At 42.5% G+C, this 18,169-nt stretch overlaps 1 protein-coding gene across 1 annotated transcript in view; it reads left to right on the forward strand.

Annotated features, from left to right (window-relative positions):
* Positions 1-18,169, forward strand: part of CNTNAP2 (contactin associated protein 2) — a 1,529,631-nt gene that overhangs the window by 1,304,001 nt on the left and 207,461 nt on the right. Inside the window, exon 18 of the mRNA XM_065938525.1 lies at positions 6,625-6,861. Coding sequence (XP_065794597.1) covers positions 6,625-6,861 — 237 coding nt within the window. The remainder of the gene's footprint in view (positions 1-6,624; positions 6,862-18,169) is intronic.

Below are 18,169 nucleotides of genomic sequence, written 5' to 3' on the forward strand. Positions count from 1 at the left end.
ATGATACCTCTCATATCAGATTTGTGTACTGATCTTGCTGCTGCTGCTAAGTTGCTTCAGTCATGTCCAACTCTGTGCGACCACATAGACGGCAGCCCACCAGGCTCCATGGTCCCTGGGATTCTCCAGGCAAGAAAACTGGAGTGGGTTGCCATGTCCTCCTCCAATGCATGAATGTGAAAAGTGAAAGTGAAGTCGCTCAGTCATGTCTGACTCGAAGTGACCCCATGGTCTGCAGCCCACCAGGCTCCTCCGTCCATGGGATTGTCCAGGCAAGAGTACTGGAGTGGGGTGCCATTGCCTTCTCCAGTATTGATTTTAGCCATATTTAATTTCCAACTCTGTGCTTCTATAGAGTTTTGTCTACACTGAATAATAGGAGTAATAATAAACATCTACCATTAACTGAGCATTAGTACAGAGCGGGGTGTTCTTATTACAGTTATTAACATGACCCTGGCTTCCCAGGTGGTGCTAGTGGTAAAGAATCTTCCTGCCAATGCAGGAGACATGAGACATGTATTTGATCTCTGGATTAGGAAGATCCTCTGGAGGAGGGCATGGCAACCCGCTCCAGTATTTGCGCCTGGAGAATGCCATGGACAGAGGAGCCTGGTCCAGGGGGTCACACAGTCAGATGTGACTGAAGCGACTTAGCATGCAGCATGCATGCAAGCTGTATGTGCTTGTCAGTTTCACACATGAGGAGACTGGGGCTCAAAGAGGAGCTGGGAGGATCGAGCAGGGAGCCGCAGAGCCGACACCCAGATGCAGATCTCTGTGAGCACACATCGTGCCCGCCTCACTTGTTTGCTGCCTCTCCTCCGTCACGTTGTACCTCACGCCACAATATGGCTGTGATTACATTTGTATTAGCCTGTGGGCAACAAGTGTGTCTCCTCTGTCTTTTTAGTTATCTATTTTTTAATGTACTTTTTGGCTGTGCAGGGTCTTCATTGCTGCACGTGAGCCTTCTCTAGTTGCGGTGAGTGGGGGCCACTCTTCATTGTGGTTAACGGGCTTCTTATAGAGGTGGCTTCTCTTATTGTGGAGCACCGTCTCTAGGGCGTGGGTTCGGGAGTTGTAGCACACGGGCTAAGTTGCCTCACTGCTCTGGGATCTTCCCCGACCAGGGATTGAACCCGTGTCCCCTGCATTGACAGGGAGATTCTCAGCCACTGGACCAGCAGGGAATTCCTCCTCCCAGCACCTTAACACGTGACCTGGTGGCCGTGCTTCTCTTGGCGGTTCCTGTCTCACCTCCCCGCCCTCAGCACCCTCCCCCTGCCTGCAGAGAAGTACCCCCTTACCTCTGTCTTCCCAGGGGTATGCCCTTGGATAGTCGTTCTGTCAGTTTCTCAGTGGGATGTGCCCTAAGGGCTCTCTTTAAAACAGGAATCTCCCTGGGACTTCCTCGGTGGTCCAGGTTAGACTCCACCCTTCCATCCCTCCTGTCCCTGGTCTGGGCACAAAGATCCCATGTGGCATGGCCAAAAACTAAAAACAAATAAATAAAATAGGGGTCTCCCCCACCCCACTCCAGATCCCAATTAACCCAGACTGACTTCACACACAGGATAACTTATTGAGCTTATTGCTAAATTGCCTTCTCCCTCGGCAAGAATGTAAGCTCTGCAAGGGCAAACACTTGCGTGTTTTGTGTCACAATACCTTCTAAATATCTAGACGAGGCTCTGGAGCCATAAAATTAACACTTATTGAACAGATAAATTAGATTCTGCATGTGAGAGCTTCGGTGAAGTTTCTCTCTATGGCGAGTGACTGACCTGTCTCTCTGGGCATAGGTGCTCTGGAACCCAACTTAGCTCCTTAGAAAACTATTAAGCTCCTAGTTTGAGGACAGTGTTTTTTAGAATTCCTCCTGATCATTAGTTTCACCCTTTATGTTTAATTTAATACCTGATTATTTTGCCCCAATCTTCTGTACCTTTGATGACTATATTATTCATTATGGGTAGTTACAGAATTTTCATAATTAATCTTTAATTGCAATACTTGAATAGCATTTCACATGAAAAATGATTTACAAATTAAACCCACGTCTCCCCTTGGGTAATTATCAGAGGTCTGACTAATGTGTGTGAGGCCCTCACGTGGCAGGGGGCTCTCTTCAATGACAATGTGTTGATTTTCTAATTAACGAAGGTTAAGCAGCATTTTTGCTTGCAGACCTACAATTTAAACTTATGACATTTGTCACCAAGACAGATTTCTATAGAGCACACAACTTGAACTCAAATAATTATCTCTGGTTCTAGTGCATTAGCATCCTTTACATAATATTTAATGACCATTTTCAGGACAAAAGATTTTTCTTCATATTGACTAGGTCAGTAAAAGTACTTTTCAGCTCACTGACCCACTTCATAAGTCAGGGACCATCTAAAAAAAGAATGTAAGTTATTTGGTTTTCCTTTATAGAGAGGGAAATGGCATTCCACTTGCCTTCTTTATAAATTAAGAAAATAGTATAAAACTTTATTTAATAAATGCAACAAATACAAATTAGACTATAGCCATGTGTTATGGTCAATTAAGGAAAGAAGGGGGGAAGGTCAGGCAGCAGTGCAACGAGGGAAAAGGAAGCAAAAAGAAATTTAGGAGAAATTGAGAGTAATTTGCTGAAATGTAGAGAGGGAGACACACAAGTCTACAGGGAGAGATTGTACAACATGGACCAGAGTGATTCAGAGTGGAAGGACCAGAGACATCCAGTGCAGCCTCCTTTATGGAGAGGAAAGACTGATGCTGAGAGAGGGATGCCGCGATTTGATTGAAGCCACAGAGCTAACCCAAGACGGTCAATGGTCAATAGGGAGAGAGACATACAAACACGAAGGCAGGAAGAAAGACTGGCGGGTGTAAGGACTCAGAAAGATCAGGTCCAGAATGAATCAAAGAGGCTAAATCCTCTTACTGAATGAAGTTTGTTTATGTACATAATGAAGCATATACACATATATCCAAATATTTATTTTGATACAGTTAAACTATGACTTAATCTATATGTACTTTCTCTGCCAACTGAACCTTTCTAAATCTCCATTTTTATCAGATTGTCATTTAGAGTCTTTTAACAAATCTCTTTAAACTCTCAACCATTGTTGACACCCTTACATATGAATTATTTCAAAATTAATATACATCCCAGATAGATTAAAGAATGAAATGTTAAAAGAAGTAAAATCATAAAAGTTCTAGAAGAAAATATAGTTGAAAAATTATGTTATTTTGGATTAGAAAAAGTAATTATAAGCCTAGTATCAAAGGCAGAAATCATAAAAATAAGATAGATAGATAGATAGATGTGACTACATAAACATCAAAATCTTTCATAGGGAAAAAGAAACATTATGTACAAGTTAACAGATGCAAACTGGCAGGATGTAGTTGCCAAATTTATAACAAAAAATTAAAGCCCCCAAATACTGCTATCAATCAATAAGAAATGTATCTTCTCCTGTTCTGTAGTGTTAGTCACTCAACCATGTCTGATTCTTTGCATCCCCATGGACTGTAGCCCACCAGACTCCTCTATCCATAGGATTCTCCAGGCAAGAATATTGGAGTGGGCTGCTATTCCCTTCTCCACTTCCCCCCAAAAAACAAAGATCATGAAGAAACCAAAAAATAGAAATGAGGAAAAAAAATTATTCAACTCACAGTATGGAAGCAATGCCAATTAAAAGAATGAACTCTTTCCCTGCCCTCCAGCCTATAAATTCAAAAAGATTCTGCCTAGTATTAGAATTGTTGTGGAGAAGACAGGAGTCTGATACCCTACTGGTAAAATATAATACAAATTGATAAAGTCTTCTAAGAGGGAAATACATTGTAAATGACTTTAAAATGTATATTCCCTGTACCCAGCAATTACACTTCTGAGAATTCTAAGGAAAAACTGGACAGCATGTAAAGGTTTTACAAGGCTGTTTATTACAGTATCATATACAGTGGAAATTGGAATAAGCTGCTTAAAGCCCAAAGTTAGGGAAATGACAAAATAACTTATAGTGTTTTGCAGGATGGGCTGCCGTGCAGATGTTAAACAAGATGTTCTATTTGAATATTTATTGCTGGGGAAGTGTTTTATGATATGTTAAATGAAAAAAGCATATTTCAAAGCAATGCACATACCGCTTTTTCCTTTGTTTTATTTTTTACACATAGGTATGTTCATAGATAAAAGTGGGAAAAGCTATTTGCTAAGAATGAAAGTAATTCTATCTGAGTAGCATTACAGATTCTCTTTTTCATTTTGCTTATCAGTGACTTTATGGTTTCCACAATGAAAAACTATTATATTTGTAACCAGGGGAAAGGAGAGGCAGTCATCTAAAAACACCAATTTAAAACTTTCAGCATATTTTGGCAGGATATAATTGTCTTAATTGAGTAGTGATGAAAATTTAAATGATGAGACATTTATTGAACAAAAGGCCCTTTGGAAAAACCCTTATTGCAAGAACAAAAGCCATAGCTGATAAAATGATAGATGCCAAATGGAAATTTTAGCACACAAATGGTGACTCATGGATTGAAATTCTTCCAAATCATAGCAAAGGCCCAAATTCTCCGCAACCCAGAGGTGTGCAGAGGTGTGGATGAGCAGATTGCAAAATGGGAAATCCTTCAAAGTGGTTGTTTTTAGTAACTTCTTTTGCCATCTACTCTCCCACAGCTTTGATCAAAACTGGCGTTGGACTCCCTTCAATTAATCCTCTTCTATTTAAATATTTTATTAAAAGGAATAATCCCTGGAGAATCATCACTCAAATTTCAATACTACCCAATGAGAGAACTGCCAGGCTTGGGTTTACAAAGATAGCAGCACAAGTCATTTGCTGTTTCACAGCTAAGGATGCACAGGCATAAACAAAGGCTAATCCATCTCTGCAACTAAAGCCTCTGATCCACCAGCCCTGTCTGATGAGTCATGGAATCGCACACTTTTTCTCAAGATACTGGAGTAAGTGATCAGAATCCATCTCCAGTGTGCAACCTTACCCAAAGCCTGCCAATCCTATTGACCATGCCATCTTTAAAGACACCCAAATCTACACCTCAGAAATATGTATGTCTGTGGCCCCCAGACCCTGAAGTTCTTCTGTATTAGACGATCATCACGGAACAGAGTCTAAGACCACAAGCTCAAGAATAAGACAGAGCTGACAGTGCCCTGGCACTGCAGTTATGAGTCCTTAAGCACAGGACTTCATGTCTCTAAAGCTCAGTTTTATTATCCAGATAATTAGGGCAAGATAACAATGTATGGATGTGAGAGTTGGACTATAAAGAAAGCTGAGTGCCAAAGAATTGATGCTTTTGAACTGTGGTGTTGGAGTCCCTTGGACTGCAAGGAGATCCAACCAGTCCATCCTAAAGGAGATCAGTCCTAGGTGTTCATTGGAAGGACTGATGCTGAAGCTGAAACTCCAATACTTTGGCCACATGATGCGAAGAGCTGACTCATTTGAAAAGACCCTGATGCTGAGAAAGATTGAGGGCAGGAGGAGAAGGGGACGACAGAGGATGAGATGGTTGGATGGCATCACCAACTCGATAGACATGGGTTTGGGTGGACTCTGGGAGTTGGTGATGGACAGTTGGTGATGGACTCTGTCGTGCTGTGGTTCATGGAGTCGCAAAGAGTCGGACACAACTGAGCGACTTCACTTTACTTTACTGTATCTATCATTGTATTTAATTTCCAGAAGAGCTGTTAGTCTAAAACCCAGGCACATTTATAAATTTGAGTTCCTCTTTTTTTGTATCAGCTGCTTAAAAAATCATAGCAAAGGTTATTATAGACACAATCCACTTGTGATGTATTAACAATTCTCCAATGAATTCTGCTATGAAATTTGTTAAGAATATTTTAATATTTTCATGCTCATAAACCTCTAACTCCATAACTTACTCAGAAAATCACAGTGAACTTGCTTTTTGTGTTATGTGACTTGAAATAGCATTTAAACAAAGGCAATAAAATCTAAACTGACCTGGTAATAAATGTGGTATAGCTGACTTCTATGTGAAATCATCAATTCCAATTTCCAACAACCCCAGACAAGAAGCTCTGGGAATCCTTAACATGAATTTCAAAGCAAAGTTTTTCTTGAGACAAGAAGAACCAGGACTTACAATCACATTCCAAATGGATTTACTTCTTCTGACTAATTGACTTGTTAACTATGCTAATATATTCATGTCCCTCTGCCTTTTTATATCTCTTCAGTAGATAATGCTGTGGAATGTAACACTGTGAGATTAAAAACCAAAGAACTTAGAGATTCCTATAAACTTCTCTCCTAAGGAAACCAGATTAGACTTCCAAAACAGCTTAAAGAATTTGTGTGTGTCTCCAAGCATTTTAGTTCTGTAGCAAATTTATTGCTTCTCCCAAGACAGCCTCTTTTTACCGTTATAGCCTAAGGGGGAAAGTTGCAAGCTCTTGTATTAGACAGGACCAACTTGACCGTAGGAGTACCTGCAGCACTTGACAGTCTCATCTCCTGCCACAGTGGTCCGAGGCGTGAGGAATGAAATAGAAGCCATGGCAGAGGGGATTCTGTCTGAGCTCCATGCCTTCTGTCTTCCCAGGTGGTGCTGGAGGCCAGCAAGGCTTCCTGGGCTGCATCCGCTCCCTAAGGATGAATGGGGTGACACTGGACTTGGAGGAGAGAGCCAAGGTCACATCTGGTTTCAAATCCGGGTGCTCAGGCCACTGCACCAGCTACGGGGCCAACTGTGAGAATGGAGGCAAGTGCATAGAGAAGTACCACGGCTATTCCTGCGATTGCTCCAACACAGCCTATGACGGAACATTTTGCAACAAAGGTAGGTCAGAACCAGTTTCCAGAGCCATGTTTAGATATCTTTGAAGCCCAGATCATCGGTTGAATTGCTCTTCAGCTGGCCTAAGGGTTCTTCACTCCAAGGGTAAATTGTTTTGGAATTCTTCTCCCATCATAAGTAGGAAGTCCCCTAAAACAATCCCTCATCTTTGTTGTTCATTAAGAAGAGAAAAGCTTTAAGTATGGTGCAGAGTTTCCCCCGAAATTCCAGAAAACTTTGTAGTGACTACAACATTACCGAGCAAATAGCCATGTCATGCCTTAAGGATGAGGAATAAAGTAAGTGCCATGGAAAGGGGTCAGTGATGGGCCTGATCCTCTTGCTCGCTTGGACCCATACATCATGCAATGACTCAGTCTGTGCTGCCCAATGGTCTTTATGTCCACTCCTCCCCCAGCTGCTAAGAGAATGAATCCAAGTTGGACTCACAAGAAAGCCCCTCTGTTCAATTCTTGTCACTATCATTTTTTATCACTCTTCTATAGGACACCTCAGTGGCAGGTTCTCAGCCCCCCACAAAAGTGCAGGAATACTGAGATACTACATCTAACAATGTTACTGCCTTATTTCAGTCTTGACTGGGTAACCCCTAATAAACTCTGCAAAGCCAGTCAGCTGACTCCAAGAACCTGGTGTATATGGCTGCTGTCATTCAGGATGCACCTGGTGATCTTGCATAACCAGAAGAAATTCACTCAACTGACCTGTGGCTTCTTTCCCACTTGTATGCAAGAGAGCTGGGAAAGGCAGAGCTGACCCTCTTGTCAAGCTACAACTGAAATGCACGTAACTCACTCTTCTCTTTCTAAATGAATGTTTAGTGTTTGGGTAAAGTTTTCTGTAAATGGTTGGTGCCTCTCTTTATAAGAAGCTTTACCTAAGTAGCCTATTCACACTCTCATGAATACATGGAGGGTTATTTGTGCTGGCATTATTCACACGAGATGCCACACAGAAGGAGGAATTGTTCCCTAACATTCTCTGTACAGCCAGGCCACTCTCTGACAGTGCTGTCATGTAAGCATATAAATTAGGTCAGATGGGGCTTGAAGGATTAGCATGAGACAACAACAAAGGTGGAAAGGAACACCATTGCTGAATAATCCACAGCATATTAGCCCTACTGTTACAGAGCATTCTCCCACTTGCAACAACATGGTTCCATGATTTTCCGGTGTCACACAATGGGAAGGGTTTGCAGAACACATTAATTTTGCACTTGTAGAAATGACAGTCTTGCAATTACCATTCATTGTGCTTGATGCTAATTTAATGTAGTCATTCCCTTGCCAAAGTGGTGTCTGAATGCAATCAAGTGAGTGCTAACGTCTGAGAGATTCCACTGCATAAGTGCCAATTTAAAGAAAATCATGAGCCCCTTATTTTTGGAGAGTTAGGTTAAGTACAGTAGCTCACACACAACCTCTGGGGGTTAATAGGCAATATTCACAAGCAGAAAGACTGGAGTATATACTCTTCTGCCTTGCCAGTGCTCGAGATGGAATCAAAGAAAGCCTGTGGGTTCCCAATGATGTTATTTCAAAGGGTTTACATAGAAGATCCCTAAATATTCTCTTAATACCTGTTTAGCAGGGTGAGTTTACATTCGACTCAGTTAATGGCTTTACCAAAAAAGATTAAAAACAGCACACTGTATTTGGAAAGTATTTGTGGGCATTCTTCTGGGTCAAGACAAGTATTCTCTTGACCTGGGGAGGATGAAGGTGGTTGAGAGGAATCAGAAAAGCTCCACCTGCACTGAGGCAGGCTCATTCCCAGATGGGGTCTTCCAGCCGAGGCCTGCGACCAGGTGGCGCCTCTGGTCTGGGTCTCACCTCCCAGAGCATCAGTTCCTGTGACCACACCCTCCAGGGGTCTACAGACACATGACTCAGCCTCCAGAGAGAGCACCCACAGTCACTGCCTAACAGTGAGCTCGTGAAAGTCCTTTGCAAGCAGGCTTCCTCGGGCTTCCCTGATAGCTCAGTTGGTAAAGAATCTCCCTGCAATGCAGGAGACCCCAGTTCGATTCCTGGGTCGGGAAGATCCCCTGGAGAAGGGAAAGGCTCCCCACTCCAGTATTCTGGCCTGGAGAATTCCATGGGCTAGTCCATGGGGTCACAAAGACTGAGCAACTTTCACTTCACTTCCTCCGCTAGAGTAGCTCTGTACTTGAGTATGTGGCTAGAAGTCCACAGTATTTTGCTGAGTTAATGAAATGGGTCTCAACACATCACAAACAACATGATTAAGTGCCTATGCAAAATCTGACACACACACAAGGAAAGCAACTGTAAGGAAACATATCAAAATATTGTGTTAGTCGCTCAGTCATGTCCAACTCTTGCCAATCTCATGGACTGTAACTCACCAGGCTCCTCTCTCTGTGGGATTCTTCAGGCAAGAATAGTGGAGCAGGTTACCATTTCCTTCTCCAGGGGATCTTACCAACCCAGGAATCAAACCTGGGTCTCCTGCATTGCAGAAAGATTCTTTACCGTCTAAACCACCAGCAAAGCCCATCAAAATATTAACTGTCATTATTCTGGGGAGAGGGTGAAAACACAAACATTTATTTTCTCATATCTTTTTGCTGTATTTTCTCATGTTTATACAATGATGAATTACCCCTGTTTTTCGTCACTTTTGCCTCTTTTGGGGAAGAACTAAGTTTTAAGAAGCAGAGCCCTTACCCTGTGCATTCAAGGCTCAACTACCTATGGTTAGAAAATATCTAATTATTAACCAAAAATTATGATACCATGTAATCACAATATCTGGAATGGAGGAGCATCTCAGGTGAAAACTGCACATAATTAAATTACCTTTGAAAAATCCTTCTCTCCACACATTTAACAGAGCCTGTTTTTTCACAAACCTTCAAAGCAATCACCTTTTAGATGGGCCCTGAAGGAAGGTGTGTCTTGTTGGTGCCAAGTTGTATGAAAATAAAAAACACTTGTATCACACTCAGCCAGGTGAGGGGGGCTTACAGGGTCTCTAGCAGGTCCCTTCTGATGATGCTCTTTGCTTTGCAGGTAATGCATTGACAGTCACTGTCCCACCAGCGCAGTTTCTTTCTTCTCTGAACTTTTATCAAAAACTTCTCCTAGAACCTTTTTTTTCCCAAATGAATCTTTAAAGATTTGATCATCACTTAAGGTGTCAGCTCTCCCCGGGAAAAGTCATTAAATAGAAAAGCTGACTGCAGAGAAATTTGGGTTTTGGAGAGAGCATGAGTGAAAGTGAAAGTCTCTCAGTCGTGTCCAACCCTTTGTGACCCCCATACAGTCCGTGGAATTCTCCAGGCCAGAATACTGGAGTGGGTAGCCTTTCCCTTCTCCAGGGGATCTTCCCAACCCGGGGACTGAACCCATCCTGCATTGCAGGTGGATTCTTTACCAGCTGAGTCACAAGGGAAACCCAGAGAGCATGAGGGCCTCCCAGAAACTCTGTAACTACACCTCAGAGCCAGTCATCTCGTCTCTACAGATAACTGTGCAATGTCCCCTCTTAGAATGCCCAGCCAATAGCCACCACTTCACTCAGCGCAGACAACGCCATCCCATGGACGGTTCCTTGGCAGCCCATTGGCTGAGACGGTAGATGCCTCTGGGAGCAGGGCAAACCCAGCTTACATGGAAGGCTTGGCTGTGGGTCTGTCATACCCAGCAATAGTAGGGACCCCCACTGGGGAACCCTGGGCATGCCTGGTTGACTTCTCTAAACAGACCTATTCCTTCTTGGACAGTCAAACCTCAAAACACATTTATGACTATCAACCTCATTTTTATTTCTAATCAGAAATTAACAACATGGTTAGAAGCAAACTCGCTCTTTGCCCTCTCTCTGTTTTCAAGCAAGAGGGAAAGTAACAGACCTATTGCAGCCACAGCAATTTCTGTGTTAAGTGTTTGTAGCTGAATACAATCACGGGTTGAATACCGTCCCCCTCTGCCAAGCGCATGTCCACCCGGAACCTCAGAATGTGACCTTGTTTGGAAATAGGCTCTTTACAGATGTAATTAATGTGAGATCATCCTGGACTAGGGTGGGCCAGGAACACATGGGGCCCCCATAAGCTCAAGAAAACAAGGGAAGACCCTCCCCTGGAAACTTCAGAAAATGTGTGGCCCGGATAACACCTTGCTTTTTACTTCAAGCCACTATAACTGTGAGAGAATAAATTTCTGTTGTTTCAGGCCACCCAGGGTTTGACCATTGTTAGGCCAGTCATAGGACATCAACAGAAGTGCATATAGAAACCTTCAGTGCTTCCTAATTCCTGTATCTAACCATGGTAACAGCTGACATTTATTGAGAACTTGCTATGTGCCAGGCAGTGTACCAAGGTCTTTAATTATGCTAATATCACCTAATACTCATGACAGCCCCATGCTGGTACTATAATGATTTTCCCCATTTTACAGAGAGGGAAACTTAGGCACAAGAGGGTATCAGTCACTTGCCTGAGGTTCACATACCAGTAAGTAGCAGGACTGCGATTTACGTGCAGGCAGTTTGACTCCAAGCCCCTGCTCTTCACCATCTCACCAGGGCACGGTCCTTCACGTTGGTTAGTCGCTCAGCCTTGTCTGACTCTGCGACCCCATGGACTGTAGCCGCCAGACTTCTCTGTCCATGACATTCTCCAGGCAAGAATACTGGAGAGGGTTGCCATTTCCTTCTCCAGGGGGTCTTCCAGCCCAGGGATCGAACCCCTGAATGCAGGTGGATTCTTTACCACTGAGCCACCTGGGAGGCCTGATCCTTCATGTAGCTTCATGCAAAACTGAAAAGAGAATCCCTGGTGTTAAAGCGTTTCAGTTATGGTGATTCGGTTAAAAAAAAAAAAAAAAAAGCACATTCTTGGATGCAAATTTCATCATAAGAAGAAACAGAATACAAGATCTGAACACAACCTCTTTCTCTCTCTCTCCCTCTTTCCCTCCCCTCACCCCCCCACCCCACACCCACACATTTAGATGTATGCTGTAATCGCTTATTGATTTATTTCTTTAACAAACAATCAGTGAACACCTAATAGGCCTAGGAGCTTTGAACATACACTTGAGTCTGACTATACTGAAATTTTCAAAATATTTTGGTGGTTTCCATCTACAGAACCAGGACAATCTAGTGTACACAAAGCAGGAGATGTGAATTAGCCATCATCCAGGCTGCCGGAAAGAGTTCTTCATTAGGATCCCTTCACTGGGCCAAGTTTAGCAAGAACTTATCATCAAGAGGCACAAAAATATCTCCTAATTCACTTCTCTGCACTTTTTTTCCCTGTAAAAATATTCATGTTCCTCTGCCAAACCAGGACAGCAGCTGAAGCTTCCTTGTTGTTGTTCAGTCGCTAAGTCGTGTCCGACTCTTTGCAACCCCATGGACTGCAGCACACCAGGCTTCCTTGTCCTCCACTATCTCCTGGAGTTTGCTGAAGTTCACGTCCATTGAGTTGGTGATGCTATCTAACCATCTCATCCTCTGCCGCCGTCTTCTTTTGCCCTCAATCTTTCCCAATCAGGGTCTTTTCCAATGCATGCATATCTTTAAATACTTGGAAAACAGTGTCTGAGTTTAGGGAGTTGTCTTTTCTTCTCAAACATCCATTTGTTTGTCACTCAGATAAAGTCCAAACTTAGAAGGACAAGGTATCAGGACTGCAGTGACCACGAGTGAAGGAGGAGGGTCAGCAAATGCAGTGTTGCCATCATTTACGGTCACACGGACGCTCCCCACCCTCCCTGTGGTCCAGCTCAGCCTCCTGCTCTCCCTGTGAGTGTCATGACATTGACTAATTGATACAGAAGAAACTGTTTATGGCTAACTCAAGTCCCCACATAGAAAATGGATGATGGAATTAGACATGAGTTTGAATCTAGCATCCTCACTTGCAGGATCCATGACCTTAAGCAAATGTTTAACTCCACTTGACCTCATCTTCAGAAATATGGAACATCTATTCTTAATTCCACCGTGAGGATCACATGGGATCATGTGAACAAATGTCCAAACTGAAGACCTGGCACACATCAGACAGCAGATGTCCCTTCCCATTCTCTGCACTTTTTTTTTGTTTGTTTGTCTTTTTGTCTTTACTTTAAATCATGTCATCCTTTCATCTGTCCCTAAAAGCTTTAAATATCAGATGCCTAACTGGCATCATTTCTGTTACGTCTGAGTCCTGGATTCAGTTCAGTTCAGTTCAGTCACTCAGTCGGGTCCAACTCTTGGCAACCCCATGGACTGTAGCACGCCAGGCCTCCCTGTCCATCACCAACTCCTGAAGTTTACCCAAACTCATGTCCATTGAGTCAGTGATGTCATTCAACCATCTCATCCTCTGTATCATCTGCTACTGGAGAAGCGATGGCAGTATCATAAAGTGTGCTCTCTACTATATTGTGGTCACAGTCTTATTTTTCTAAAGCTGAAAGTATCACCTCTGGACCCTAAACCCTGATGGACTGAGGAATATGCAGAGATGGGGATGGACACCCCAGTCTCTGCATCCCAGAAGTCATGCCCACAAGTGCAGTTCCTCATATAAGGTGTCCACCCCCATTAAGAGCCAGCTTAGGTCACCTTATCGATGGCTGGCTCCCTTCCTAAATCAAAACCCATCAGGAGACAAGAAAGCACTGAAAGCGTTCAGGACTCCATTTTGCTGAGAGGACTCAAGTCCAAGTTCAAGGAAATTAAATTGTACCCACCTGTCCAAGTCCAAGACTCAAGTCCAAGTTCAACCTCTAAGGGATGAGGATTGTCCTTCTTGCCTCCTAAAGGAGTGTTTCGTGGTAAGCGGGAGGAGGTGGCTTTGCCCAATGCACTTTGAATATTTCCAAACTCTGCTTCTCGGTGGCTCCAGGCACTGCTCGGGGGGCAGAGGAAGTCCATGGGCTGCCCTTGTAGAGTGGGTTTGAAGCCTTTTAGGGAAGGTTCATTTCAAAACATTATAAAACAATTGGGGGAGAGAGAAAAGAGAAATGCATCTTAGGATCGCACCCTTATATGAAACTAGTTAATGGCAACAATCCCAGGAGGAGGAAATGGAAACCCACTCCAGTATTCTTGGCTGGAGAATCCCGTGGACAGAGCAGCCTGGCGGGCTACCGTCCGTGAGGTCTCAGAGTCAGACAAGGCTAAGTACTCACACACCAATGGGAACCCTGGCCATTTTTTCTCAGATTGACCCACCGACTCTTGATCCCAGCTTGGAGAAGAGTTTGACACCAGCAGGAAGAGATGTCTTTCATGGGCTTCTTTTTCACTTCCAGTTGGAACAGGAGATTTTATAAATTTGGACTCATGCCTACAGGAACAAGAATTCTTTTTCCTCTTCCTCTTCCCCTTAAAATGTTATTCAAGAAGGGAAAACTCTCCTCTATTAATATGTTTTTTAAATCTTCAGACCTTAAAAATATCATAAAAACATACAATCATCTGATTTCAAAAAGAAAGAAAATTAAGAAAATTCTTGTGGACAAAAGTCTGTAAATACTTAAGGATAAAAGGAAATGCTTTTGACTTGATTCTAAAAGGTCAGAGCTGCAGAGATGGCCTTCTAGTTTAGATGACTTCATTATCGAATTTTGTGGTGGTGAATAGCATTCTCCCTGACCTGGGCTTTTCTTTGGGGTCCCAGATGCAAAGGAAAACCTGACCTATTAACTTTTCTGGAGAAAGGGTTTTAAAAATTCAGTGGTAAAAACAAGCCCTTTGTAAAACACCAGATGTAATAAAGGACAGAATTTTGGACTTTGCCTCAAGTAAATGATAAATAACTTTGAAGTTTGTGCCCATTTCTATTACCCACCAAGTTTTGGACCTTTTTGGATAAGTAGTTTTCATTTTCCTGTGTGTGTTGTTGAATGTTTTTATTCCTCATTCTTCAGCAATAATGAGAATTCAGTAATATGAAGTTTATAAAAATAATACTCTATCATTTCCTACAAATTAGCCATGATTTCAGCTGAAACTCTACCCATTGCTTTTCTTTCATGAACCTAAAAATTACCAGTGTCATAAATTTTCTGTAGGGTTTTGCTTTTAGATTACTCACATTTTTTGCTCCCCTTACAAGCATGTCCATACCAACATTCTGATTGACCTTAAGTGTTTCGTTACATCTGCAGGACATAAAGACCGGCCTCTGGTGCGCAATATCTCCTCTTTGCAACCTTCTTTCATGGTCATCATTGCCAGCAGGCAGCTCTGGCCTTAGCAGGGCTCATCCGAGGCATCCCTTGGCTAGAGGAAATTCACTTTCTTAAATGATCACACCTGAGGGGTCTTGAGCTGTGTTTAATCTGCCCATCTTATAGATCACCCTGGCTTTGAACTCATTCACTTACTTTTACCTCCATCAATTGCAACTGACTATAATAGTAGATGGTTTAGATAAATGGCTATTTTGCTTGTTTTGCCCCAGTTAGGACCAAACCCTAAGGAAACAAAAATGACTAGGGTCAACTACTCTCTCTGAGCATCCCTAAGTTTGGCATCTTAAATATATGATCTCCATGTTCTCATGAGGTCTGGGCATATGATATAGATATTGTGTAGTGTTTAACCCAGCCTGACAATAATCTTCTAGGTAGGCTTCTAAGTGATGAGTTCATGAAATAGAAGGTGGCTTCTAAACTATTCAAGTTCTGTAAGGTAAAGATTCTCAGCAAAAATGAATCATTGGCAGTAAAAATTTAACATATCTATGTTCTAGATGAATGAAGTAAGATCAAGTGGTTTGATCATTGCTGCTGCTGCTGCTAAGTCACTTCAGTCATGTCCAACCCTGTGTGACCCCATAGACGGCAGCCCACCAGGCTCCCTCGCCCCTGGGATTCTCCAGGCAAGAACACTGGAGTGGGTTGCCATTTCCTTCTCCAATGCATGAAAGTGAAAAGTGAAAGTGAAGTCGCTCAGTCGTATCCAACTTTTCCCGACCCCATGGACTGCAGCCTACCAGGCTCCTCCATCCTGGGATTTTCCAGGCAGGAGTACTGGAGTGGATTGCCATTGCCTTCTCCTGTTTGATCATTACTAACAATTTAATTTCCTTATATGCGCCAGGCACAAGTATAGTGAAATACAGACATTTACTGAAAGCCTACTATGTGGGAAGCAGTGAATTGACAGTGAGGAGACCGAGATAAATGAGATAAGGCCTGGAATGAAGTGGAAGCTGTGGACCCAACTACAGTACAATGGGAAAGCAAGGCGGAGGTGCAGAGTGATACCTGGACATGGAGCCAGCCCATTGTCTTAACGGCAGAGCTGCTGTTAACGTCCCACCCAAGGATAGCAGGGCAGACCATGCTGGGCCGCACTGAATTCTGGGGGCAGGCGTTTGATTAGAGGAGAGGGCTCTTAAAAAGAAATTTATCATGAATGAATCTCAAGCTTAAAAATTCAAGAAGCCTTGTGAACCTCAAGTAAAACAAAAGTAAAAACCACTTAAAGATACATTACTGAAACCTAAAGACAAAATTTTTTAAACTCATAATTTTTTTAAAAAAAGGATTTATTCTTGAAAAATAAATTAGGAGTTTAAAAACTGATATAATTGGTATTTTTAAAATAGTTATTTGCTTTTAATATTGCAAAAGTAGATTGCTTTGGAAAATTAACAGTGAACAAAATGTTTTAGGATTTAGATCAGTTAGCTCTTTTTCAACTTGTTCCCCATGAATCAATGATATTTTATGAAGCTTTGCTCTCTTCAGTTTCTAACATGAAAAAAACTAGGGAAATTTTTAAATGGGCCAAAGACCACACCAAAGAAGTTATACAAATGGCAAATAAGCATATGAAAAGATGATCCAAATTGTATATCTTCAGGGAAATCCAAATTAAAACAACAGTGAGATACCACTACACATCTATTAGAATGGCCAAAATCTGGAATACTGACAACCCAAAATGCTGACAAGAATGTGGAGCAACAGAAACTCTCATTCATTGCTGATGGAAACGCAAAATGGTACAGCCACTCTGAAAGACAGTTGGGCAATTTCCTACAGACTGAACATGTTCTCACCATACATTCCAGCAATCATGCTCCTTGCTATTTACCCAAAAAAGGTGAAAGCTTTAAAGTAATTAGCCTCCAACTAATAAAAATAAATGGAAAAAAATAATTTAAAAAATTAAAAAGTGAAAGCTTCTGTCCACACAAAAACCTGTGCACAGATATGTGTAGCGGCACTGTTCATAATTGCCAAAACTTGGGAACAACCATGATGTAGGTGAATGAATAAATGAACTATTGTATATCCAGGCAATGGAATACTATTCAGAGTTAAAAAGAGATGAGCTGTCAAACCATGAAAAGACATGCTGGAAACAATGATGTGTATTACTAAGTGAAAAAAGTCAATATGAAACTGGATAATTCCAAATATATAACATTTTGGAAAAGGCAAAATTATAGACAGTAAAGCCATCAGTGGTTTCCTGTGGTTGGAAGTAGGAAGGAGGAATGCCTAGGCAAAGCACAGAGGGTTTTTAGGGCAGTGAAACTACTCTCTAAGACAGATACTGTTATGACAGGTGCATGTGCACGCGTGCTCAGCCACTTCAGTCATGTCTGACTCCTTGTGACCCCATGGCCTGTAGCCCACCAGGCTCCTCTGTCCATGGAATTCTCCAGGCAAGAATACTGGAGTGGGTTGCCATTTTCTTCTCCAGTGGGTCTTCCTGACCCAGGGATCGAACCCGTGTCTCCTGTGTCTCCTGCATTGCAGGCGGATTCTTTACCCCTAAGCCACCAGAGAAGCCCCATTATGATGGGCACATATCATTATTTGGGGCTTCTCAGGTGGTTCAGTGGTAAAGAATACACCTGCCAATGCAGGAGACCCAGGAGACACGGGTGTGATCCCTGGGTCGGGCAGATCCCCTGTAGGAGGCCTTGGCAACCCACTCCAGTATTTTTGCCCGAGAAACCCATGAAGTGGCAAGCGTGTGACACAGCCTAGCAGGTAAACCACCACCATGCATCACTGTCCATTTACCCAAACCCGTAGAATCTACAGTACCACGAGAGAACTGCAATGTAAACCATGGACTGGGGTGACAACGCCTTGACAAATGAACATCGTGATGTGGCAACTGTACTAATCTGGTGTGGGATGCTGAGAGTGGAGAAGGTTGCACGTGTCTGAGGACAGAGAGCATGTGGGAAACCTCTGATTCTTTCTCTCAATTTTGCTATAAATCTAAAACTGCTCTCTAAAGTATTAAAGAAGAATAGGGGATTTTTTCCAATTTTACAAAATTT

The sequence above is a fragment of the Muntiacus reevesi genome, chromosome 6 (assembly GCF_963930625.1).
Source record: "Muntiacus reevesi chromosome 6, mMunRee1.1, whole genome shotgun sequence".
Lineage (NCBI taxonomy): Eukaryota > Metazoa > Chordata > Mammalia > Artiodactyla > Cervidae > Muntiacus > Muntiacus reevesi.